Source organism: Calonectris borealis, chromosome 1 (genome assembly GCF_964195595.1).
Source record: "Calonectris borealis chromosome 1, bCalBor7.hap1.2, whole genome shotgun sequence".
In the NCBI taxonomy this organism is placed as follows: domain Eukaryota; kingdom Metazoa; phylum Chordata; class Aves; order Procellariiformes; family Procellariidae; genus Calonectris; species Calonectris borealis.
The window spans coordinates 128,366,611-128,392,923 of record NC_134312.1 but is presented as its reverse complement, the minus strand read 5'-3'; the positions used below and the strand labels follow the sequence as shown (position 1 = coordinate 128,392,923).

The 26,313-nt window shown below is 37.2% G+C and overlaps 1 protein-coding gene across 2 annotated transcripts in view; it reads right to left on the bottom strand.

The window, feature by feature from the left end:
- The window catches only part of DMD (dystrophin), a 1,244,291-nt gene that overhangs the window by 98,880 nt on the left and 1,119,098 nt on the right, over window positions 1-26,313 (bottom strand). For both annotated transcript variants that reach the window (XM_075174519.1, XM_075174510.1), the window contains exon 62: window positions 17,103-17,163. In XM_075174519.1, coding sequence (XP_075030620.1) covers window positions 17,103-17,163 — 61 coding nt within the window. The remainder of the gene's footprint in view (window positions 1-17,102; window positions 17,164-26,313) is intronic.

Sequence of the window (26,313 nt, the reverse complement as noted above, 5' to 3'; positions counted from 1 at the left end):
TGATTTAAAAAAATGTAGGTTACTTGATGATTATAAGATTCAGCATTGCAAGAAACTAGTATTGAACTCACTCAGAGTTACAAAGCAGCTTGCTTAGACAGAATGCTAGGCGTGAAACCTTTTAGTTATATGCAGACTGAATTCTGGATTCAGAGAAAATTATTCAGTTTTTATGATGCTCCACTTCACCACTGAATTTGTCTAAGATCAAATGGCAAAATTCTGCGAAATATTACAGTTCAGTAAGTAAGTACCTTCACTGCAGTAGGGGATGGAAGTCTAAAAGAGGGAAAATGAACTGCTTTAGCATGCTGAATCTCCCAGAAAGCATCTGAGAAGCAGCACAAAAGGAAAAAAGTAGAGTGAATCAGCACCAGGGAAAAATTAACATGACCTAGCAAAAAGGTGTTTCCTTAAAAGAAAGAAAATAAGTGGTTGAACAAATGAACATATATGTAGATGTTTCAGAACCTCAGAGTTACAGCAATCCCCTTCTGTGTTAAAGCTTTCCAAGTGCCAAGCGCCAAATGTCATTGGTCAACCCACCATGGATAGATTTTAGTTAACCTGAGAGTGATTTTCCTCAGGTATATATATATTCACCATTTTTAAAGGTTTTCCAATTCTGCAAACCTTACTAGCTGAAAAATTAATCAGTGCTACAAAGGCAGGTACTAGCAAGGCAATCACTGTATGAAAATGTGCCCCATTTATTAAAATACAGGAATATCTTTCATGGAATGGATTATACCCCAGCTTTTGCAAGGCACTAAAGTGTGTTTGCTCATTAAAGACACTTCTCTGCAAAAATCTGCAAAATTAAGTATTTTAAGAAGATGAAGAGGAAAGAAGGAACTTCCCGTGCCAAATTAAAACCCAGAGACATAATGCTAGAGAACATTTAGTTACTTCTGATCTGTGCTCGTTACTGACAAGGCAGGATACATCAAATTAAAACAGTAGTCCTTCTACTGACCTCACCCCGCTCATCATCGACTTTCCTTAACATCTTTCCCCTTGCTTTTCTTTTCTTAACCCCTCTCTGTCTCCACACATAATATTTGTTTCTAGAGGACAACTATTGCTTCTCCTGTATTGATTGCATGCTTTTGCTTGAACAAGACATATGCAAACAGGATGCCTCAGGGTGCATTTAGGAGATACGGTGCTAAACTGTTTCTTGAACTGCAAAGTATTGATGCAATATGCTCCCAGACATGCTCCCAGATAATTATGTCCTCTTTAAACTTTCAGAAAAAAAGTAGCCAGCATCACCACGTCCAATAAAGGACATTGTGTACCTGGATTTGTCCAAGGCTTTCAATACGGTTTGCCACAGCCTCCTCCTAGAGAAACTGATGCGTTACGGTCTAGCCAAGTGGTCCGTGCAGTGGGTGGGGAACTGGCTGACAGGCCACACCCCGAGGGTGGTGGTAAATAGCTCCTTTTCAAACTGTCACAAGTGGGGTCCCCCAGGGATTGATATTGGGCCCAACACTGTTTAATATCTTCATAAGTGATCTGGATGATGGGATCAAGTGTACCCTGATGAAGTTTGCCGATGATACCAAACTGAGTGGGGAACTGGACACTTTGGAAGGGAGAGCCACCCTGCAGGAAGACCTGGATAGGCTGGAAGAGTGGGCTAGCAAGAACCTTACGAAGTTCAACAAGGACAAGTGTAAGGTCTTGCACCTGGGAAAACATAATCCAGGAGTGCAGCATAGGCTGGGATCTACCTGGCTGGGGAGCCGCTCTGTGGAAAGGGACCTGGGGGTCCTGGAGGGCAACAAGCTCAATATGAATGAACAGTGTGCTGCTGCAGCAAAGAAAGCCAACAGGATGCTGGGTTGCATCAACAAGGGCATCACCAGCAGAGATAAAGAAGTCCTTATCCCACTCTGCTCAGTGCTTGTCAGGCCACACGTGGAATACCATGTTCAGTTTTGGTCCCCGCTATGCAAAAAAGATATGGACAGGCTGGAGAGGGTCCAGAGAAGGGCCACCAAGATGATCAAAGGACTGGGAAGCCTGCCATATGAGGAAAGGCTGAGAGAACTGGGTTTGTTCAGCCTTGAGAAAAGGAGGCTTAGGGGAGACCTTATCACCATGTTCCAGTATTTAAAGGGTGGCTACAAAGAAGGTGGAGACTCCCTTTTTACAAGGAGTCATATGGAAGAGCCGAGGGGTAATGGGTACAAGTTACTCCTGGGGAGATTCCGACTGGACACAAGAGGACAATTTTTCACAATGAGAACAATCAGCCATTGGAAGAATCTCCCCAGGGAAGTGGTGGATTCCTCAACGTTGGACACTTTGAAGATTCGGCTGGACAAGGTGCTGGCCCATCTTGTCTAGACTGTGCTTTTGCCAAGAAAGGCTGGACCAGATGATCCTTGAGGTCCCTTCCAACTTGGTATTCTATGATTCTATGATTGAAGTACACTTATAATCGACCTTGGCTTCCCTTAGGGGGAGCACCCTTTTCTTCTCACCCCAATTCTAAACTGTGCGAGACAAGATAGTATTTGAATATTGTTTCACTAGACATGATGTATGCACTTACATTTCAATTCCTGAGGGGACAAAAAAAAAGAAGAATATAGAAATAGCACCATTTAAACACCAAAACCAGCACTGAGCAGATGCACACTCCACTTAGTGGGGGATTGACCATGTTTCACCATGCATGCATCTTTTACAGATTCTCAGCAGAATCCGGTACTTGGTATAGATTCTTGAGTAGAAGTGACAGACTTCATATAAAACTGTACTGTTGAGCAGCAGGCTGGCAATGAATAAATGTCGCTCTGGAGGTTAGACACACACAGCTGTAGAGATTGTGAAATTCAGCCTCTGTCCTGACAAATAAATACTTCAAAAAACTGGGAAATTCTAGAACAGCGACATCCAAATGAATATAATAATTTTACCTGAAATATATGGGTTTGAGTCTTTTCTATTTATGAATGACAAGTAAATAAAAATCTTCTTTTTGGAAACAAAAGCACAACAAAACATTTGCTGTTGCCCTGAATACTAATGATGGAAGACTGTTGCTATGGTGATGCTAATTTTAACACTCTTGCCTGTGGACTTCATATGAACTGCCCATTTTAACTTTTGCAAATGTCATTTACAAAATGAAAACCCATTAATGACTGGCGAGGGCACAATGTTCCACTTTAATTAGAATAATAAGGAATGCTGATGCACAAAGTACAGGTTTGTGAATTGCTACAAAGCCCACACTGTCAAAATTAATTACCACTGATGAGGATTTTGTTCTAATTTTTTTTTTTCAAAGGAAGCTTTAGAATAATACAACCATAGCTTGACTTGGAGTTGAAAACAGGCTCTCCTTTGAATACCAACGTGGAATAAAGAAGTTTCCAGGGCTGACAATATAGGAAAAGGTCCAGCAGAGCTTAGAACTGTGATTGAGCCATGCTAAATGAGCACCGATTCCAGTAATGGGGAAATGCAAGTGCCAATGCTGCTGGGAAAAATAAGATATTTTTCAGAGAAATACCTGCTCAGAAAACCAGTTAGGATTTGGAAAATACAGTTTGTGGTTTTGAAGAATGTACAAATACAAGTTAAGGACAAGAAATTTAGTGGGTGCTAGGATATGATTCTGGTTTGGGTTGGTGGGGTATTGCTGTGACTTGTTAATTGCCAAGTTCTGGGCCAAGTAGATGATGTTTAGAAAAAACAGCATAGGGAGTAGTGGTAATCTCTTTTGTAATGCACCAGGCCCTTGCAAATCATAAGCATACATTTCTCACGAGAAGGGGAAGAAGCTGCAACTGCCATTTCTAATTTGGGGAAAATGTCTGAGCATATAAAGTAGGTGCTATGTTGCTAAAGGCGTTTCAGTAGTAATGACTGCAATGAGGAAAGCATACTGCAATGAAAAGCATCAGGGGCAGCTGCTGAGAGTACATTATTCAGACTAATTGTTATTATTAAATATCTCCATTGTAGTGCTGCTTAGAGAACCTAATTTAGAGTTGAGATCCATTGTATTGCATGCTGTATTAACAGAAAGGAAACTTGCCTTCTCTTGTGAAGAGCTGAGCTGGTGAAGAACTTGATTCGTCTTTATGCTACAGCACTATTTCAGTGCTAGATCGCTGGAAATGTGACTGGCGTGAGGAGGAATAGCTGTAAAACATTTTTCTAAATTCTCATTCATGATAGACTATGGTTTAATGAGTAGTCAAACTTTCTTCCAGCAGCATTAGTATGAAACCCAATCTCGGTCCATTGGTATGCTTTAGTGTTGGTTTAAAATGGCCTGGCCGATTTTGCCCTTGACTTGTTGGCTATTGGGCAAGCCACTGTATTTGCATACAGCTCTGTGCTCAAGATGGCTGGAATTTCATTGTATTGTACAAAAGTGAAATACAGCAAAAAATACAGATTTGACTGAGAATGGTTGTGTCTACCGAGTCTGATTTTAAGTGTAAGGTTTTTTTGCTAGTGACGCATTTACTCAGAACTTGTTTTCCTCTTGCTGCTTGGTATCCAGAGCAGTCACTGGATAGCGCTCTATCAAAGACGTTCTTCTGTGAGCACCCACTACTCACATCAAAGTGGTGTTCAGAGCAGGGCTTTGTGTTGAAAATGCAAATGTCAACAACTGATTATAATTTTTGCAGAGAATACTAGCTTGCTTATGTGCTACTGCTGAATGCAGCCGTAGCTAGTATGATGGACAGCCATGAGGCAGCCTGTTACTCTTGAGAGTCAATGGGCTCAGGACTAATTCATATTTCTGCAGTGCCTTGCCCAATGGTACATCGTCTCAGAACAAGAAGAAGCAGAGAGACCCTGTTCTACTCAGTAGGAAAAACTTTAGCAACTAGTGGAATTCAGAGGGAGCCAGAGGCAAACAGTATTTAACAAATATGGAGCTGATGTGTGTTAACAAACTGACACTATAAACTAAGTTAGGTAGCTTCCCAATATTGTGAGGCTACAAAGGTTTAGAATTTATGGAATTAATGGAATTTATCTGAAATAAAGAAAAGAATTTGAGATAACTGTCTCCCAGAAAATTGCTACTAAACCTCATTACCAAGACAATTAGCTTTTTATGGTTCAATCTCCAGGCTCCCCACACAAGAAAGTGGTATTTCTGGCAATGTCAGCCCCTGCCAGCACTAAAGAATTCAAGGGAGTTTAAGTTAATGGAGCCTGCTGGCATGGGGACTGCTGTGGGATCTAGATCACCTTCAAAACAAGTCAGATACCTGGATAAGAAAGGAGTATTTTTGTTGTTCTTTAAAATTCTCTGTTAATCCACATGAACAGGTAGAATGTGAAAAGTGTCTGCCTTTTGTGCAGAGGTACAGTAAAACTGATACACTGGTAAGTAACCAAGCAAAAAGATGCTCCAAAATGTACTCTGAAGTTAGTGATGGAGAGAGCAAAAGTGCCACAAACAGCTTCTAATTTTTCTCACACATTTCGTCATTCATGCAACAAAATAATCTGGACTATTATAATTCATTTTATGAGTACCGATAATACAGTGAACACAGCATCTTTTAATAAGCAAGTAATGGCTGAGGCTAATTAGATCACTGCTAATCAGAGTGCCTGAGTACTAAGTAAAAATCTCTCAGAAGAAGATGACAATATCTAAAGCAGAAATCTGAAAGAAAAAATATACTTCTTTGGTGCAGGAAAAGGAGATAAAATATTTTAAGGATAAGTAACACTAAATGTGTAAGTAGGCATAAAGTGCAAGAGACAAAGGATAGCTAAAAGAGGGAGCAAAACATTGTGTAAAATAGTGGAAATGTCAGAGAAACATTGAGGTTTGAAAGAAAACATCTATTTTGGTCTTTTTGAGCTTAGTACCTAATAACTGTCTAATGGGGAGTGCTATAAAGAAATCTGTAATTAACAAGTTGCATTTAGAAGTCATCAGCACAACTAAATGAAATGAAACTCTGAAAGGAGAGGTGCTGGGGTTGCTATTAGGATATGCCAGGGGACTGAAGACTAAAAGCAGTCCTAAGAGAAAGTAGGATAAAGAGGGTGATGGGCTGGAGGCAGAATGTTGCCAGTGGTAGGACTGGCTCTGCAAAGGGATCATTAGAAGGCAAGGGGAAGATGCAGAAAAAGTGAATGGTAAATTATTACAAGGCAAACCCTGAAAAGAAGCCAAGAGAAGACAAGAAAGGACAGCGGGAAGATGGTTTGTTGAAAGCGGTGGAATGACCTAGAAGAATGCGAACACTGAAAAGATTCTTGGCGTTGGACGACAGGAAGTTGTTAGTGACCTTATTAAGAGCTGTTTTAGTGAGAAGAGGGTGCAGAAGCTAGAAAAGACTGGGCAGGAAAAAAACATGGACTGGAAACAGACATGAATTCCAGGAAAAAGGAGGGCAATGTTCTAGATATTGAACAGTGTCAGAAGAGAGACTTGTTTTGTTTTATCAAGGACAGTCCTGAAGAAAGAGACTCCCATGTAAGGAAAGAAGTAGCAGATAAGCTTCAAAGAAAATACATCACTGGAAATCAAAAGTCTTAAACAAGTCATTTTGATATGCTCCTGATGTCTAAGGACTGAAGGAGTTAAGCAAATAGACTTGTTCTTTAACATCCAGCTATTTGATGTTCTAAGTGTCATTCTTTCAATTTGTTGGTTTGAAATATATTATCTGTAACTGATCAAGAAACTTGCTGTGACCACAAAGGAAACTTGTTAAAACCCAAAAATTTTCTCCTTCAAATGCTTTAAATGCTATTTCCCTCACTGTGACAAGCCCTTTGCTCTGAGTTGTTACTGCTGCACATTAGTATAGCATCAGCTTGACAAAAATGCTTTCCATGTGGTTTGTCGTTGGTTGAATATTCCTTCTCTTTTTTTTTTTTGGCTAATTTCTAAATAACGTTCACAAAAAAAAACCCAAACACATTGAAATTGAAGATCATTCAGGTAGGCAGGTTGGTATAAGTTTAGTTTAGGAATACTTCAGGATCAAGATATCATCTAGAAACAACAAAATTCAGAGCTGTCTAATGTGCTTTTCAGTCATCTCTGAAGGTTCTAAATATGGCTGTCATTTAGAGCCAGATTTTCTTTTGTGCTTCACATCAAAGGCAATTATGAAAATCAAGGGGTTTCTTTTCACAAAACATACAGTAATTTTTAAATTGTAAATGCAAGCTCTCTATACCTACTGAAATAATCATTGTGAGGTTTAGATTTAAAAAAATATCCAAAACCATACAGGTTTGGATTGGTGAATATCTCTGAATGATAGTTCAGTTACGGGATTTAGTTTTATGTTTTAAACTGCTTAATTTCAGAATGATTTTTTAATGAACTTGAACCAGCATTGTCTTACAAAAGACACACTGAATACCAATATTGTGTCATGAAAGCAAACTTCTAATATTTAATGACTATGTTTTTATAGTCACAAATCAGCAAAACACAGCAATAAAAATAATTGAACATCACTGCTATAGCTAAAAGCTGATAAATATACAGAAAAATATTTCACATTAGAACTTCTCATATACTAATGAAATTTGCTCAGTAAAACTGGCAACTGCAGTATGACTGGAGCTGGTGACAAAATGGAAGTAGAGGATGCTTTTAAACACAAAACTAAATTAAATGCAAATTAATGACATGCAAAACTGTAATCAAGATGTAAGAAAACCTATCATAAATGTAGGCTTGTTTACTTCAGAACTTTTCTAAGTTTAGCTGTTTAATCACATTTATCAAAGTCAATACATGATTTATAGATTCCAGGGATTCTCAGCAAACATGGCTAAAAAACTCGCACTGATAGGAATTTTGCTTTAAACACTTTTCAAATCATTCCTTAACTGTTTGGGCAGAAGTAGTCCCAGGAGTAATAGAATGCATATATGTGCATATAATATATTATTTAACCTTAAGATTCCTATCAAATTTGCATTTTTAAACCTTCAAGTGAAGTTTTAGTTGAGGGAAGATTCGCCTATAAGTTTACTTTATATTGCTATTATCTCTATGGTTGTATCTGAAACTAAATTATACACAGATTTCCTTAGGGACATTTACAGTCTTCTCTGTGGCTGTAATCTGTTTACTACTGCTGCTGCTGTTGTTGCTAGAATTTAGTAGTATTTGCAATCACTTTAACTTTTTCTATGTTTTCTAAAAGATGTGCAGGTGAGGTCAGCCAACGACATTGCCACTGATGAAGTCCTAAAGCTAAATGCAATTAAAGCTAAATTGAAGATGAAATAGTAAATAAAAATCAGTGATCTGGGAGGACATATGCAGCTCCTGATTTTCTAATGAAGGTGCAGCTTTTCTGTGTTTCAGTATGCAGTAGAATCTGTTAACTTTTTGTCACATTATTTACAAAGTTAAAATGTATATCAGTTTGCTTATAGAACCTCCAGGATGGCAGATGGTGGATTGGAAATTACTGCTTCGAAACAAAACTTATTTTAGTATTTCAGTGTTTTTATTCAATTGACATTTAATACCTTACTTTTTATTTGTCTTCCTCATATTTGTTTATTCCACATTTTCAGGTCACAACAGCTAAAATACTGGAATAAAACCAATAAATTTGTATGACCATATACTCTTTAACTTCCATCTCCTTGAGATGTTCCCTGCTGCAAAGGCGTCTCCTAATTATGAAGAAAGTATTACACCCATGTCCCAACTAGAAATGCTTTGGACTGTGATTAAGATCTTAACATGGTGTTTCATGTTAGCGACATAGTTGAGATGTTTGTATGAAGTCATCTGTTCCCAAGTCAAACACAGTAGTTTTCTAGCTAGCCCTTTAAATTTTGACTCCATGCCTGTAACCTCTCTCTCTAGCAATTTTTCTTAGTATGCTTCATGCAGGATGTCATAACCCTCAAGCGTTAAGTTTTACAACATTTTCTCCAATAATACAGCTTTTAAGCAAAAAAATGGAGTTCACTTTGTTAAAAATGAAGCACACAAAAATGTATCTCTGCCTCTCTACTCCTATATTGGCTCTGCAGATGTGAACAGAAAAATCATCTTGAAAAGGAAAAACGGGAGACAGGCACATACCGAAATTCAAAAGGCAATCTGGGCTATTTACTAACTTGATATCTAAAGCCCTTTTTTCTTAGATGTTAAAATAATAGAAGTTTTCTAGCAGATGTCTAGATAAATACAAAATACCTGAATGAGACTGAATTATCATGGGTTTAGATATGTAGATTTTTTTTTTTTTACAACCCTTATCTATTGCATGAAAATTCAAACATGAATGTTAATCCCCCCACATTAATTTACCGTAAAATTTCATTAACATAATAGTGTGTAAGTTCACATCATAAAGTGTGAAGTATAGAAGTGAAGAATAAAACTCATACCCACAAATTTGCACATGCAGCAACCTGCATTCTTAGTAATTTATTGCTGTATTGAGTTTGTGCCCCCTCAAGCCCCCAGCCTAACACTTACATACAGCATTTACGCAAACAAATTTTGGCCCTGCTGGAAGAGAGGACCTAGACACACAGAGTGAGTAGGCGTTAGGTAGCAAAGTTTGACCTCTACTCACTGCTCTACTCATTAGGCTGTAGACACCATTTGGTGTCTGTGCTAGGCTGGTTATATAAAGAGTGCTACTTGATAATGACTCTCTGTTGTGTTGTACCATAACCTCATTTTCTGAGCTCAGTTCCCATGGAAAAAACATGAATACTTGTCTCATCAAAACTACTTGCAAGAAAAGCAATTCATTCAGAGATGTTGTGATGCATTTTTTTTTATGGTTTGTTTTTCTTAAATTATTTAGCCATAGATTTTCTAATATAAAAATTTATCTGATGAATACTTGAAATTCAAAGCAAATATGTAGCATGCAAGAGGCTGCCAAGCCTATATATCATATTTGAAATTTTAATTTATCTTATAAAGTTCAACTTTTAAATCAGAAAATGAGAAGTAAGCAAAATGAATATAGATGTTTTGATCATTCCTAACCTATTGGATAGAATCTTTACTTAAGTCTAAATGCAATCTTACTGACATTTATACAGTTTTCAGTTAATTCATTTTATGTTTCCCTTAGAATCTACGACCCTTAAGCATAATATGTACACAAATTAGTTCTCAGGATTGAAGGTCTAAAGATAAGGATATCACAGAACTGATGTGCAACACAGAACTGATTGCAGCTAATATCTGACAAGAAAAAAAAAAAGAAATCACTGAAAGGGATTCAATAAGGAGAAAAATGGGTCAAATAGTCTTTACTCATCATGACTATGGATTAAACAAATCGCTCAGGACAAGAAATGTGCCAAGACAGGTGGAGAATATTCTGAAAAATAGGAACTTATTGCAGTCTGTAGGAGAGCTGGCATCTTAGAAGGTCAAGAAAGAACAAATGCAAGAGAGATTCAGCAGCTTCAATGAGTTCATTTTGGAAAAAAAATCAATCCAGGAAAAAATCTGCCCTCGCCCTGACACACACACAGGCCACTTATAGAAACAGAAGCAGCCCAGCTGGTATGTCCAATTCTTGCATTCTCAGTCTCCTCTTGATTGTTGCATTGCCCTAGATGTCAATACAGGAACATTACACAGTCTACCAAAGTCTGTGCATCCATAGCAAATACAGCTGGTGATGCAAATCGTACGTGTCCATATCGACTACTTTTTTCATCGGTATTGAAACAAATCTTAAAATACACAAATGTTAATTGTATATGTTAGTGCCTTATATCAGACTAGTAAGATCATGAGGAAGACAAAAAAGGCACAGTAGGTGAAGAGGGATCAATTTAATGCTGACTCTCTTATTATACGGATGAAATTTTTCTCATCTGAAATGGGGAATAGTTTGTCTGCATATTTGTGGAGCTAGCTGCATCAGAAGAGACACTGAACCAAGGGCAGTGCAGACAATGGATGTGGCAAGCGCTGCTTTGGAGAAGCTGTCAGTCTTCAGAGGAAACAAAGGAATTATGAGACTTATTCGTATAACAAGAACAAGCAAAAAATCTGAGATATTGTTCCCCATTTCCTTGAAGATTTCTTTGGACAGTTGTCAGAAGCTGTCTTCTTTTTGTCTGTCATCTAAATTAAGTATGTAATTGATCTTTAAAAAAAGAAAAGTCTGACAGGGAAATCTTTCTATTTTTTCCCTTAATATGTCTAATCTTTTCAAGTTCAAAGCATTCCAGTGGAAATCAAACATAATTCCTATTTTTGAATCCTGCTCATTAGGCACACAATGTTTAAAACATGGGCTTGAAGTACATGGCAATAAATTTTAGCTATCAGAACCAGCTATAAAACCTACTTTTTAATGGAAGATTTGGCATATAATCTATAAAATAGGACCATATTGTATATATGTCATTCAACTTTGTAAAAATTATATTGGCTATGTTAATTTTTTAGTCTTGATGATGTGTAACAGTCAAGCTATATTTAACAACTGAAGCAAAATGGAATGAATAGAAATGAAGTAAAAAAGTAAAATTCAAGCAAAAATCACATTCAGCTTACAATGAATATAACAATTTCAGCTACAATAAAAGTAAAATATATAAGGTTATGTAATTATATTCTATTACTCTATAAATATATGAACTCCATGTACAGTATCAAAAGCTTACTTTTCACATTACTGCCTATAAAAATAGTTCATTTATTACTCTCCTAGCCCCAGAGCTGGAAAACAATGAGTAGCTGGATTTAACGGATTTAAAATGTTGATATGTTCATTTGAAGTAGGAAAATAGGAAAGCCAGATTCCATCTAAAATTCTCTTACCCAGCTCATTACTAAACTGAGCACACACCAATACTTGCATAACACATTTTAAGATTTAACCTGCATGAAAATTATCCCTGCACTATTTAACCTCTGTGCAATGCTTAACACTATACACTCTTCATGAAAATTTATACTGAATGAGTTTGACGACAAAGCTGAAGAAAGTTACTATTCATTTAAATATGAGCACTGACATATCAAGAGGACCAAGTCCTGCAAGTGTTGTGTAAGCGCCCGAGGAAGCTGCTCTCTGCCCGCCACAGCAGGCACTGCGTTACACGCTGATACGGTAGGAAAGCACATGGTTTACATCGGTTACTTCCCCTAACGAGAGGCTACAGCCCTGCCCCCAGTCCCTGCACCAGCTAGGATATGATAAAATTGCTGCTGAGTACTTATAATTAATTTCAAAACAAATTAAATCCCCTTAAGTTACTTCGCGTGTGAGGGCAGTAACTCCCTGCTGACAGATGGTAACAAAGAGCAGACCCACGGTGTCTTCCCGGAGTGCTCCTGCTCAGTCAGCGGGAACACATCTGTTTCTAACCTCCGCTTTCATTTTAAAGGTCGTTAAAGGCTCAAGATTTCTCATTTATTTACACTCCGAGTTCAAATTTTTGTGACAAGTTTTGGAACCAAGGCTTCACAGCCCTACAAATGATAAAGAAAAACTCTGCATTTGGATAAACCTTTATGAAATATCGGATATTTAAGTTAGGTTTTTATGCTAGACAGCGTAAAGGCAGACTGAGAAGTATTATAGTTTTTCTTTCCTTCAAAAGAGTTTCAATTTTGGTATGGAGAGTTCAGAACTGAAAGACAGGAAAAGATCATGGTAACTGTGCTTTTAAGAAGCCAAAATAATACTTTTTTGGTACTTGGTAGATAGGTTAACTGTAAACCATACACGTGGTTTTCATAGCTTGCTCACAGCTTCACTCACTACATATACATAATCATACGTTATTTATTTATGGTTCCCCATGTCTCTCTCTGCTCCGTCTGATAGATATCTCCTACTTGCTTTTGTGTCTCATGCTTATCTACACTCTGCAGAAGAAACAATTAACCCGAATGATTTTACCAGAACAGCAACCCTTTGCTTTATTTTATCTTAGTAGAATTTAATTCAGATAGATTCATTTATCCTGTCTCCAAGTTGAACAAAAGTAAAAGAATCATGGCTTTAATCTGTTTGCTTTTACAATGAAAACTCAGGGCGCTCAGCTTTTTTTCTGTGTTGAAATTCTGCATGGTTAAACAACAATTAAAAGGGAGATTAAAAATTAAGACAACAAAGAAGTATGTTTATAGAAACTGTCCCCCTAGATCTCTGCTGTAAAGTATGGAAAGACTGCAGAATCTAAAACTAACAAAAATGTATGTCACAAGCTGATACATTTAATGCAAGTCCAATACTCCCATAGGAAACTACAATGTGGAAGAGAGTGAGAAAGTGGAGATGCATAGTCCTTGGAGTTAGCTCACTGAATAGCTAATTTATATGGATAGGCTCATATGGATCTTCTCAAGGAGTCAAATCTATGCTCCTGAGAATCCAGCTTTGTCCTCAGTAGGACAAAGTTCAGTGAACTGCTATAATCTGTATAAGAAAATAAGCTTGCCTGGGAAATAACTTGGAAGGCTTCCTTCGTGGGAAGTACTGAGATGAAAGACTACTGTATTTTTGCAGATGCATTTTAAATCCTTCAAAAGAATGGGCACAGCAAGAGGGTAAGAAGACAGACGCTATTAACTGGCAAGTCAGTTATACAGAGGAAGAATAATGTCAAAGATTAGTACAAATATAGAAGTCACAACTACTAAATTTCAACACGTCATGATGGCAGGACTATTGAATTTTTTTTTAGAGAGAAAGTGTGTTGCAGACTTCAATCCAACTCCTCCTCCTTACTCTGAGGCAACAGAGATCTCCTAGCACTGTGTAATGGGCACGTTTGCTGAGCACAGGATAAGCCATACACAAGAGAGATGCAAACATGATTCAGAGTATAGCTGCTTTATGTCCCCTCATGCCCCAGGAGGATGAACACTGAAGAGGAATTGGGTTGTGCAGCATGACCGAATGTTCCTTCTGGTGTTGCAAAATCCAAAGTAGACACTTGATTTTGCTATCTATCACTGCTTCAGAGCAGCTCCTCTATCTGTTTGATTGGAAGATAAGAATGTGCGTGTATGAGCATGCACACGTGAGATCCCTTTCATCACGGGATGAGCTCTGCTATGATGTGATCTAGCCTGAATTCCGATGTTAAAATCTGCAGCCTCTCTACCTTCATTATCTGTCTTTTTTAGAATTTGAGACTTTTGTTATCTTTTGATACGTCTTCAGTAGTCTTTGTGCTGTGCATTTTTTCCATTTGCTTTTCAGATTTCTGATGTACAGTAATTGCCTGTTTTGTCTCCTAAAAACTTAAATTTAGAAATCTTAATGAATACCTAAAACATTATTAAAGAGTACAGACATGCCTGTGCCTGCTTCTGCCTTCCCGTTTTCTGGGTTGCACTCCAGTAAGAGTAGGATCAAGGCCTTCAAAGAACAGGACTGATTAAACTGAAAACTTTTTTTTTTAATTCCCCTCCTTTTTTAATCTAATAAAACCTTTAAATCCTGTACTAGACACAAGGAATATATTGAGGGAGAAAAAAGATCAAAAAGAAAAGGGTCAGGTAAAATGTGTTTTCGAGCAATTTTCCATGTTTTAATTCAGAGGCAAAAGGTAGAGTTTAACTCAGTAGCAGCTCGTGCGCTGGGCAAGTGTTCAGCAGCCAGGCAGGAATGTCCACTTGCTGCTTGGGAAGCCAAGATACTTCTGCTGTCCTGGAACACAAAAATTTGATTTCTCAGCTCACTGGGGAAGAGAGAGGTGAGGCTGAACTGTTGGCCTAGCTTGTCATCTGCATAGGAGGGAAGTACATAAAAAGGTGGAAGGAAATCCACCAGAATGCAGCAGCTGGTGCAAGGCCATTAGACTGCAATATTCATGAGGCTGACAGTAGGCCAAGAAACTACAAAATGGCAGCGACTGGGAATAGCTGAAACAGGTTGTACACGGTCAATAAGTATATTTTCCATGGCAACGATGCCTACACCAATGCAATCTGAAAAAAAAAAATACTGGCATGAATAATCTCAAGAAGGAATTATTGAAGTGATAGCTTTAGAGGCAACAAGTTGCTACAGATTAATCAACTGTATAAAAATGAAATTTTAACCAGGAAAATCACAAGGCTTGAAGATACCAAGTAAACATTGTTGCTAAAGATTTGGCACTAAGTACCACCTGATTTATGGATTTATCAAATGCTGTGTCATTGCAAATGTGAAAATGATGAGATAAAACAGTTAAGGATCAAGGGAAAACCAGATAAAATGAAAAACAATAAAATGCGTAGCAAATCTGGTTAACAAGGGAGGCAACACAAATATTCTATATTGATGACAGAAAGAAAACTATGTAAACATTAAGAGAACACTATCTGTAGTGTAGTCTCATGGAAGCTCTTTTAGAACATTAACAATTGATAGAAAAGTAATAGATCAAAGAATAAACAAAGAATATGCCAAATTTAAAAGCCAAAATGGTACAGAAAACAGACAATTTAGTTTAGTGTAAGTATGAAACCAGAGTGATGAGAATGAATGAGACGAAAAGTGACTGAGGACAGCTGGAGAAGGGAATAGATGTAACAGCTCACTAAGACTCGTTGAAACTTGACCAGTCTGTTTAACATCTCAAGGACAGCAAGTTTTTCTGCAAAAGATGTAGCTGAATTTAAATTTTAATTAAACTAGTAATGCTACTCTTTATGGCTATGAAGGTATTTTCCAAAGTGAATGAAATAAAACAAACTTGTTCCTTTGAATTTGTAAATGGCCTAGAAGAGAAGATGAGATAGAAAGTTGACACCAAAAACTAGTAAGGAATAAGCAAGAGCACCACTGACCGCTTTAGCACAAAAAGCCAACAGTTACCCATGGCTGCTCTCCCACAGAGAGAGGTGGGAAGCACAGCATGAAACACATCTTGTGCCTACATTAAGAATTGCTGAGGCATCTCTCCCCAAGGCAAGTCATACAACGGAAAAGAGAAAAGAGGGATCTTTTCCTTCACAGTAGTGCCACATACTGGCTCTGACGTGCCAGAGCCTCAACTTGCATTTGTCCCCTGTAGATTTCCCTCTCCTCCTTGACAGAGGTTTCCAGCTGACTTGCGACTGTTTCATTATTGAGAGCCAAACGCAAACAGAAAAATTACAAATTTAACACAACGGTAAACCAACTTAGCCAGGTATAACTGTACCTTTGTATTGCACTACAGACTTAGTTTTCTTCATGTGTAACTCAAATGCTTGTTCTGAAGCTGCTGTAGCAGTTCACCTTGTGAAAGTTGCAACTGAAGTGCCACTGCAAGAGCCATCTGCAACCAGATGGCTTCAGTGACACTAATTGAGTTTGCAATGTGTTTTGGGAATATAAGGAGGAACCATGTGAGTATGTGTATTAAACACCACCCATGTTTCAGTTACTTGCACTACAGTCTTTATTGCAGGTATTGCATAAAGACTGTAGTGTCCTTCAGAAGTTATGTATAAACTGTTCAAGACACATATTGCAGATAATAAAGAACTAAAAAGAGAAGGAGAAATGTGTTAAAACTTCTTACTTGCTGTGTAGTGGCTCTGTTTAGGGCACTAGAAATAGGTGTTTCCAAATTGTTGATTTTTTAAATTTTCCTCTCATTTGTTATGCATTCACATCTCTTAAAGCAAACTAGCTTAATTTGGGAACTAAACTCTAAAAGAATAGTCCATAGGGACTAATTTGTCCCTCGTCATTCCTCAGCTACAGACTTTACCAAGTACTCTCCCTAAAGGAATTCATAGTATAAAGCATTTGCATTTTTAGGTTAAAAACCCAGTGTATCACATTCACAACTGCAATTTGGAATGGTTTTTTTGGATTTGCAAAACCTGCCATACATACTCTTCAGTGGGAAATGGTACAAATTAAACTGTAATCCAGATACCCCAAAGCTTTACGTAGTTTGCAAGGTGATTTACCGTAGCATAAAACCAAACTTACAAATCCGTGCATCCTACTGTGTTTTTAAATAACTAGCACACTTCTGTGAAATTTAGTGCACACTTCACTCCTTTTCATTCTTCCCATTTAGACACTGTAGGAGCAGATCACGATAATCTAAGAAAATTACCAACTATCCTTGTAAATGACAAGTGTAAATAGCTAGAATGAATTACCATTTATACTCACTTGATATAATACGGCACTTTGTTTGGTGAGATTGCCCTCTCCCAGGGGCCTTGGACAGAAGCTGTTAACAACAAACAAACAAAGAAATAAATAACTGCACACCTACGTTCATACATACAAACATACCTAGAAGAAAAACATGGAGGTCAAGTTCAAAGCAAACAGGAAAGACAACGTTAATCTCTAGAATTACAATTTTACACTCGCCCACGCTGATACAGGTCTGTTTGCTCAGTTGCCCATGAAGGCAGGAAGGATTAACGTGCTGTTCTGAAATTTGTGTCCTAATCTGAGAGAAATTGAACTCATTCAGCTGCGAAGATAAATACAAAAAAACCTCCTTGACTACTAAGCTTACAGAACAGATATGAAGCAGAGCAAGCAACCTATCTTTCTGGCATGTTATTTTATAGGGTTCCGCCTGCTAATGGGTTTGACTGGGTTTGCTTCAATTTCTTTCCCTGTGCAGTCAGTGCTTTCCATCTTTCCAGGGACAGAATTACGCGCGTGTTTACATTTTATGTTGAGTGAAGTTACACTGAGAGACCATCTAAGTATTTTATTTATTCTCTTGTTGATGTGTTCTAAACGGAGAGCAATTTTATTTTTATTTCTCCACATTACTAATTGTGTTTTATTGACTTCCAATAACAGCAATAATGGGGAAAATGACAGTAGAGAGGACATGACATTACTTACTCTTGGCTATCACAGTCTTAAATGTCTTAAACTTACAATATAGTGAAAGTATTTTGTAACAAAGTTTTATATAAAACTCATGGTAGGCAAAACAATTCTAAGTAATTTTTTATTTGAGGTTTTATTAGAGGCAGAAATATCTTATAGTTTAGGCCATAATCAGAAAGATAATTTTTTTGTTAAGAGTTTGTTATCTGTCAAAATCAGTAGAACCAAGAATTTTCATTTTTAATATAGTGATTTCTTTACATGCAGGGTGATTTAGTTGGAAAACAAAAAAAAGCTCATTTGCTTCAGCCAGTGTAACCCTTCTTTTTAGTGACCCCTGCTGTTCACAAAGGAAAATAATTGTTACCGAGCCTCAACTAGTAATTAGCCGCTTGATCATTTAGCTCCGAGTATTTTCTTTCCCTCTCTCTTTCAAAACAGATACTGTAAAAACGCCACTCCCAAGCTGCAGGTACTTTAACAAAGTCGACAAATCACAATCCATACAAATAAAAATGAACAATATACACATTTGATATGTTTTGTACCAGAATTGTTAACCAGATTCACAGAAGTCAGTCTGCAGAATGAAATGCACTCCAGGTACTGGAGTGCCGACAACAAGCGTTGGAGGAAAGAGATGAAATGTGCTTGCAAAAATGGCTGTATAGGGAAGTCTGGCTATTTTGGTAGAGTCGCATGCACGTGACTTGTGAAGAAGGGCTGGAAGGAGGCTAGGGGCCCCACGGAGGGGAGAGAAGTCAGACAGCAGCAGTGGAGGAAGCTGGAGTCATTGTAGATGGTCTGAAAAGGAGAAGGAAAAGCAACCAGGAAGAGGGTGCAGGCTGGGGAGCGGGGCAATGGGTTTCACGTACGTTGCAGGCAATGCTGAGAAGCTAGGGAAAGGAAGGAATATGTTTGGAAGAAATATGAATGTGATAATCCTGTTTGAGGTTGCTGGTGGCCAAGGAGTTATGAAAAGCCTACCACAGCATCTCTGTAGGTCCTGCTGTTGTCTTCAACCCCCAAATAACCATCTGTAGCTAAGCTGAGTGTATTGCTTTCCTATTACTTACACAGTTTTGCATTCTTTAAAAAAGAAAGGTGAAGTTAAATTTCAAAGGTATGAACCATGAAAACAGGTAACTCTCAAAGTGTGCAAGAAACACAGAATTTGAATTACAGTGTTAGATCCCATGGAAAAATAGCACGCTGCACTGCCATTGAAGTCTGTATTGTGACCCACACATATAGAAGCACAGAACAGTGTGCATTTTCAAATACAAATATAATGTCATTTTACATTATCAATTGCTTGGTGATTTCTTTGTATGTTTTTATTCAGTAATACTAACCTGTGTGTTAATATGTGGTCCATCAAATAGTTTTAAAATACCTACTCAGTGACAATGATAAGGTTTCTTACCCGTGGGAATTGGTATTATCGGAGGACTAATTCGAATAGGATTATACTAAGTTATAATCTTTGAAAATAAAATACCCTTCAGTATTAACTAAAAATTGACCTTACGTATTTCTCTCCCAAACAATCATTAATATTCCCAATGGGAATACCACCAAGCTACAGTTCTTCCACTTTAAAATTTGTTTTTAATTAAATACCCAAAGGACAGAATGGATTGCTGCATATTTTTTGGAAGGTGTATTTCTTCTGTTGCTTCTGAATTAATCTGGGTAAGAGCTTTGCAGTCATAACTTCTTATCACAGAATCTTATATACCATAGTGTTCTTGATACGTTAGAAAAGGAACAAATACTTTGCTTTCATGAGAACTAAGTGCTTTAGGAATAACAAGCAATTCTGTGATGTTCTGCATAATTGGATTTAGTGTTCCTTCAAGAAATTGCTGTGAAGCTCTCTATAATACACTTTTGCTTTCCTGAATTATTCTAGCCTTGCATAAATTTGAGTTGACAAAATACACGGTACTTTTTACAGCTATGCTAAGAGAATAATAATTTCATTTTTGGCAGAAGACCAGAAGCTGAGACCAGCTGTTTCTTATCTCTGGTTACCAGTAGAGGTTTATTAACCATTACAAAGCTAGTGCAGGTAATGGACATATATATTTAATTCCTGGTTAACACCACTTTAGTAGCCCATCTAAAAACTCTTGCTGGCAAAGACTTTTTTATGTGACACTGTAGTATCCCCCTGTGCTACAGCACTCAAGAAGCAGACATTTTCCTGTTTGCTAAGTGTAATTCAAAAATGTTTTATTGTTCTAGCTTGCACAGCGTAAGAATCCATTATCATACACCCAGCTACTTGCAACGCCGTTGACTGAAATGAAATACTACAACAAAATATGGGGCATTTAAAGAGTGAATGTAAATTTCCCTATATGTTATTTGCATTGATATACATTTTAATGGTTACCTAATTTGGGATTTTTCTTTCCTTCTGTTGGTGTGCTAACATCTGAGACTTGCTCTGCCTATTCAACTTAAGTGAACACAGTTCTTGATGGTAGGCCTACGTCCTTATTTGGTTTCAGAATATATAATGAAACGGTAGCATGCTGGCTCTCTGAACTTCAGCAGTATTTTAATCTATGCAGGGATCTGAATGAAATATTAAATAGGACAATAGTACAATTTTATCTGTGTTGATATTACAAAAAATAGTCTGATAAATATTTCACTTTAGCACTACAAGCATAATGAAAAATACGTGTATGTTTACTAATAGTAAACTATTTCTCCTCCAGCTATTCAAAGAGCAATTTAGTATGTCCACATTTAAAAGTTACTCTCAGTGCTCCTTATTTACACAGTCAGCACGCACTTCTAGTCACTATATAATGACATGAGTGTACATTTTAGTTCTAAATACAAATAAAATCTTTTGACTCTTATTTGTCACTAGGGGTTAAAGTATTGGGAGAGTTTTAGGACAGAAACCACAAAGTACTGCCTAGTACCCATACACCATTACATATATCTTCTCAATTTTTTTTTCCTCAGAAATTTATTATATATGCCTTTCAGCATTATGGTAGTTAAAGCTGAGCTCATTTATATGTTCACAATCAAGACCTGCACTACCTGCTTGGTGGCCATAGTAGCTGTAACTCTGCAAGGTGCTTTATTATGGTCACATTTTAATAATGCTAATAATTCAGTGATTCAGTCTAGGAACTCTACCTGCATGACTTATATTGTTCTACCTGGCATTAACATCATTAGTATCTTTATGCAAACACAGAGCTAGGAATTTGTTTATTTATTCCATTAAAGTTTGTTTTCATACCAATTATTTTCACTGCAGCAAGGTATGGAGTTGGTGACTTCAGATAAAGGCAGGCAGGGAGGGCGAAATGATGAGACAATCTTTGCATCTGGAAAGACTCCGATTCCCCAAGAATCAGAAGTTCACATCTGTGTAAGGTACCTTAACCTTTCAAAGAAGATGCATTGAGTACTAGTCCAATTATTTTCACATGAGACCATTATAAATGAGAAACTATTGCTCTCCACAGACTATAAAGATCTTATGTTTCTCTTCCTGAGAGAATATGCTAAAGCAATGTTTCCCCTTCATAATCAGTTCATGATATATGCTGGCATGATGCCATCTCCAATAGGTATGCCTGCGTGACATATGCAGAAGTGTCTGCGTAATCTATGAGTTCTTTGAGATCCTTTGCAACAGATGTCAGTATACATCTGTAAAATATGATTTCCCCCCCCCCGCCCCGATTTACAGAGAACTGATTTCTAAATTATGTGCATTTATTATTGCACTAGGTGAGACCAAAGAACAATCAGATCGCCTTGTGTAGCACTGAGGTCTAATGTTGCACCGTGTAGTTGAGAAACTGATGTCAGAATACTTTGACTAGACAATTTAGAAGTTACAAGGCAGAAACATCAATCAACACTTATCTTTCATAAGGACTACACAGCATGGGGTCTATTTTGCTCTAAGCCCTAGCTCGTGGTGCTGTACACGTGGATGGATTCACGGGCATTTCAGAGATAGAGAGCTCCTTCTCAGCTGGGATTCTGCTCTTCTTAAACCCAGGCAAGCCCTCACTGCTTCCCTGCAACGCTAGCAGTACTATCTGTTGCTGTAACACATATGCAGACATTTACTGAATATACCATTTTCAGCACACTTCGAATCAATTTGAAGAAGGGATTATTAGTCACGAAAAAGTTCAGCACGTGATCAGGGCCAATTACAACGACGGTCATTTTACAAGAGTTATAAAAGAGGCCTCTCCATCCTGCGTTTCCTGCTGGAATCTTTATGGCCAACTTAAGATTTCTCACCAGCAGCCTAGGGTCAATGTTATATGATACAACCTAAATAATGCACACCTTTAGTCATGAACAGTGTTTCCATAAGTTTCCAAATGCCACTTGTAACGCGAAATATAAAATCCATCTAATGCTCATTTTCTTAAATGTCACACTACTATAGAATGGCAAAAATACAAGCATTTACTTGTTTAATAAAGAAATATGTCATGAAATACAGTGAAGTGATACAGTCTGTATTGATCCACATATCCCAAGTTACAGGTACTTCATATTGCTAGCTTCTGTTGCACTCTTGATCTCTTAAAACTAAAATCTCTAAAACTGGCTCATTAAATGAGGTCATAAAATAACCTAATCAAATTGGTGGTGATTTTTATGCAAATGGAATTAGATAAATAGAAAAATAAATCTTTGGTAAATATTCCATGTCTCACATAGCAAAACATAACAGAAAAATTTTAATATATGTTTATAGAATATGCCTATAGTATCACAGTCCTGGAGTTTCCGGACAAAGGAATGTCCTAAACTGAACACAATGTACCTCTCATGACAACATGGGAGCATGGTTAAATGCATCAGAGTTAAACTTGGCAGTTTAAAAAATGAAGTAGTTTTCATTTAGGCTTCATAGATCCAATGTTACTCCAAAAAGATTATAAAATATCGGGGGAAAGATTCTGCTTTAGCAACCTACTAATTCAGACAGTGGACAAAAGTATAATAGGCAATAACCCATCTTTTGAGTCTTACACTCATTAAGAGTAAAAAATAACATTTGATTACTTGCAAATTATTTAGCATTGCAGAATATAGGATTGTCTACCAACCAACGATAAAATAGATAAATTAATTAGGCTGCTATTAAAAAAAAAAAAAAAGACACAGCAATTTTCCTGACCACTACCCCCCAAAAAAACTCTGCTTTAAAATAAATAGTATACAGCATTTTTAAATTGATGACAAATGAAAACAAGGGAGAGAGATTTAAAATGAATTATTTTTAACTACCATTCTAAGGTATTTTTTATTGGAAGCTTTTTTCCACAAACACAAGATATTAATTACAAGGAAAAATTGCTTGCTTCCAGGTGAAGAGACGGGGAGAACATCATCATTTGAAAACTCACTTTATCATTTTGTTCAGAAATTTGTATCCCAATGTATTATAGTGGAAAGGGCCACTTAGCACAGAAGTACAGGAAAGAGGAAAACATAGGTGTAAAGCTGGAATTCCATATATACTATTTCATTGTGAATCAAATAAATTATTAAGTTTTATGGAGATATTCTCTGTGGTTTTCCCGAGAAGAAAATATAATGGAAAAATTAAAGCCCACAAGAGAAGGACTGGTGATCATATGACCTGATGATATACTTTCACTGTAGAATTAATTCTACTAATTTTATTCCAAAAGTAAGAATAAAGAGATTCTCTCAAAATATGCCAATGTTATATTTCTCTTAACGTTTAGCAGTCAGGCAAAGGCTAGCACTAACAAAAGTTGTAGCTATGGTCACCATATCTTCCAAACAAGGAAGAAATGGACTGAAGACATTTTCCCCTAACTTTAAGCCTGATTTACCCATCACACAAGTCTTGAGGTTGAATTGGTGCCCAGTGCTGCTACAAATTCACCATGATAATAATAATGGCAAGACCTGTGAAGTGAACTTTTTTGTGTTGGTACTTTAATAGTTTTCTTTTTTCCTTCTGCACATGCAGTCATTTTGCATTTATAAGAAAGTAGAAAAAAAAAGTTTTCTAGCAATCAGGCTTCTCTAGCTAATATGACCATATTTAAATGCTATAATAAAGTCCCTTTGCTTCCAGGGAGTTCACAGTTAGGCTGATTCTTTCGTGACCACTTATCCTCTACCTTTATATTACTACCTGGTAATATTTTCTATTCAAAATATTCAACGTGATATCTAAAAATATTAAATCATATATCCAGAAGACATGGATGAATGGACATGGTCTTCAATGTCTGCATGTCAAAAGTGGTATCTGGAAGACAGTATAATATAATGTATGCAGTGAGAAATAAGAGAGAAAGATATAATTGTTAGCCCTGGACAGTAATCTATCAGGTGGATGGGTAAAGTGTCTTAAGAGTCCTGGAGCCCTGTCATTTTTAGAGTCAGATGTCTTAATTAGCAGGACTTGCCCTTTTAAAGATGTCTGCCTGTGCAAGAGAGAGCTTCACTAATCTTTCCTTTGCATAATAATCTAAGCATTCACCCAGAAGGTGAGAGATGTGAGTACTTGACTTCTCTCCCAGCTTGAAGGAATTCAGACCCACATCTCCAGTTTCTCAGGAGAGTGGCCTAAATAACTGAAAGAAAAACACAAACGCTCAGAAAGAAGAAGAAAAAAAAAAAACAGATCTGAACCCTAACAGCTCTGAGCTTATCCGAGGAGGAGAGACCTAGGTTACATAGCCCACTCCTGTGATCATATTTTTTATTTTTAAGCAACAATTGTCTGACATAAAATGCAGCAGATGGAGTCTGATCTGTTGGCTCCAGCATTTGTAACCTTTCTGTTTCTGAATGAAAGCTGCTACGGCTGCCTCATTTCATGTTGAAGTCAGTGCTATTCCTGCTTGGAAGTCCAAAACTTAAAGGCATAGTTAGGTATCTCCAGTTAAAATATAGTTCCTAGCACGTATTTAGGTATGCAGATTTAAAAGTCTGATACTGATGTATCCAGGTAGCATCAGCTTGTAGCCTGGGAAATGCAAATCACAAAACGTTAGCTAGATGTAAATCAGCCTTTCAGACTTGCAAACCTAAAAGTTCTTTCTGTTCTTCGTATTTCCAGGTTCTTCGCCTTGACAAAAGTCCGTGTTCTCTGAGCTTGCGAATCACAAGCAGTGCCTGGGATCTCCCAGTCGCGCTTGTAAGTAATTGCCAGTTATCTCTGTGCCCTATTTCATACAGTCACTTCATTGACATGCTATACATACTAGCAGATGGCTCATACTGGAGCTGGACAGTAAATTACAAGGTTTGCTTATGCTTTTAAAATATGTAATACCTTCTATTTTTCAGAGATCACAAGTAATGCACGTGAATGAGTTATCACATTAAAAATAAGATTGATGGGAGGCTGACTAGCACAGCAAATGATATTAAAAACAATCTGACATCAATCCTACCTCTCATTTATTGCATCTCAAAAAAAAAAAGTAATAACTCTCATGACAAATATAGGTGGGTCCTCCAATAAGAGACAATGAATCCTATTCTTTGTAAGAGGCAGCATCACAGATGCAAATAAAGGAGAAGTCAAAAAAGTAAAATTATTCAGAGGAGTCACTGAAAACTCTGGAGCTGGCATTATGTTTGAAATTTGCAGGTACTCTTTTTCACACTTCAGTTACTGTATATAGTTTCCAAATTAAGCACCATCATCCATGAAAGTATCACAGATTTTTTTAATTACTTTGCTAAATATTTACCAGTTTCTCTTTAATAGAAAGAAGATTTTTTTTTTTTGCTATTCTTTTCATACCCTGATTCAGATTGTTCTAATTAAACAGCAAAACCTTCAAAACCAACAAACTCACTCCGTGGGTTATCACTTCACGATATAATGTCTTGCACACATAATACGTTTATCAGCTATATCTTAACAATTATTGCTGTGAATGCTGGGAGCTTCTGTCCTTGGCAAGGAATAAACTGAGGAGGAGCTGGGAGTCTGTGGAAACTGGCAGAGTGAAATGAGCTTGGGGATGCATGAAGGACTGACTGGAAGATCAAGGGCTGAGGTGAGGGAGCTCAGCAAAAAATGTAGAAGGCCTGGAGAGAGGCAAATTCATGGGCTAGCAGAAAGGTAAGGTCCAGTTTTGGTGAGAGTCCTTTATCCTTGAGGACAGCCCAAAGCCTTGGTATAGAGACACAAGCGTCCTAGCTCCTTTGTCATTACTTTTTTAACTCAGAACCAGGAGACGTCTGAATTATCCGGTGCCACAGTATAGATAAACACTGTCACCTCATCATTTAGAAGAAGAAAGGGTGGAAAAAGAAGGTTGAATTGCATGAAAGGTCAATAGAGAAAAATTGACCCTAAATTAAAAATGCTACAAAGGAATGGTAGCATTAAAAATGCTTTGGGAATTTTATGCTTATGAAAGATGGGACTGATAGATGCATTGGAAGTTTTAAGTGACTGAACACTTATACCTGGGAAGGATTCTGTAGATATTTTCAGTGCTTCAAATAC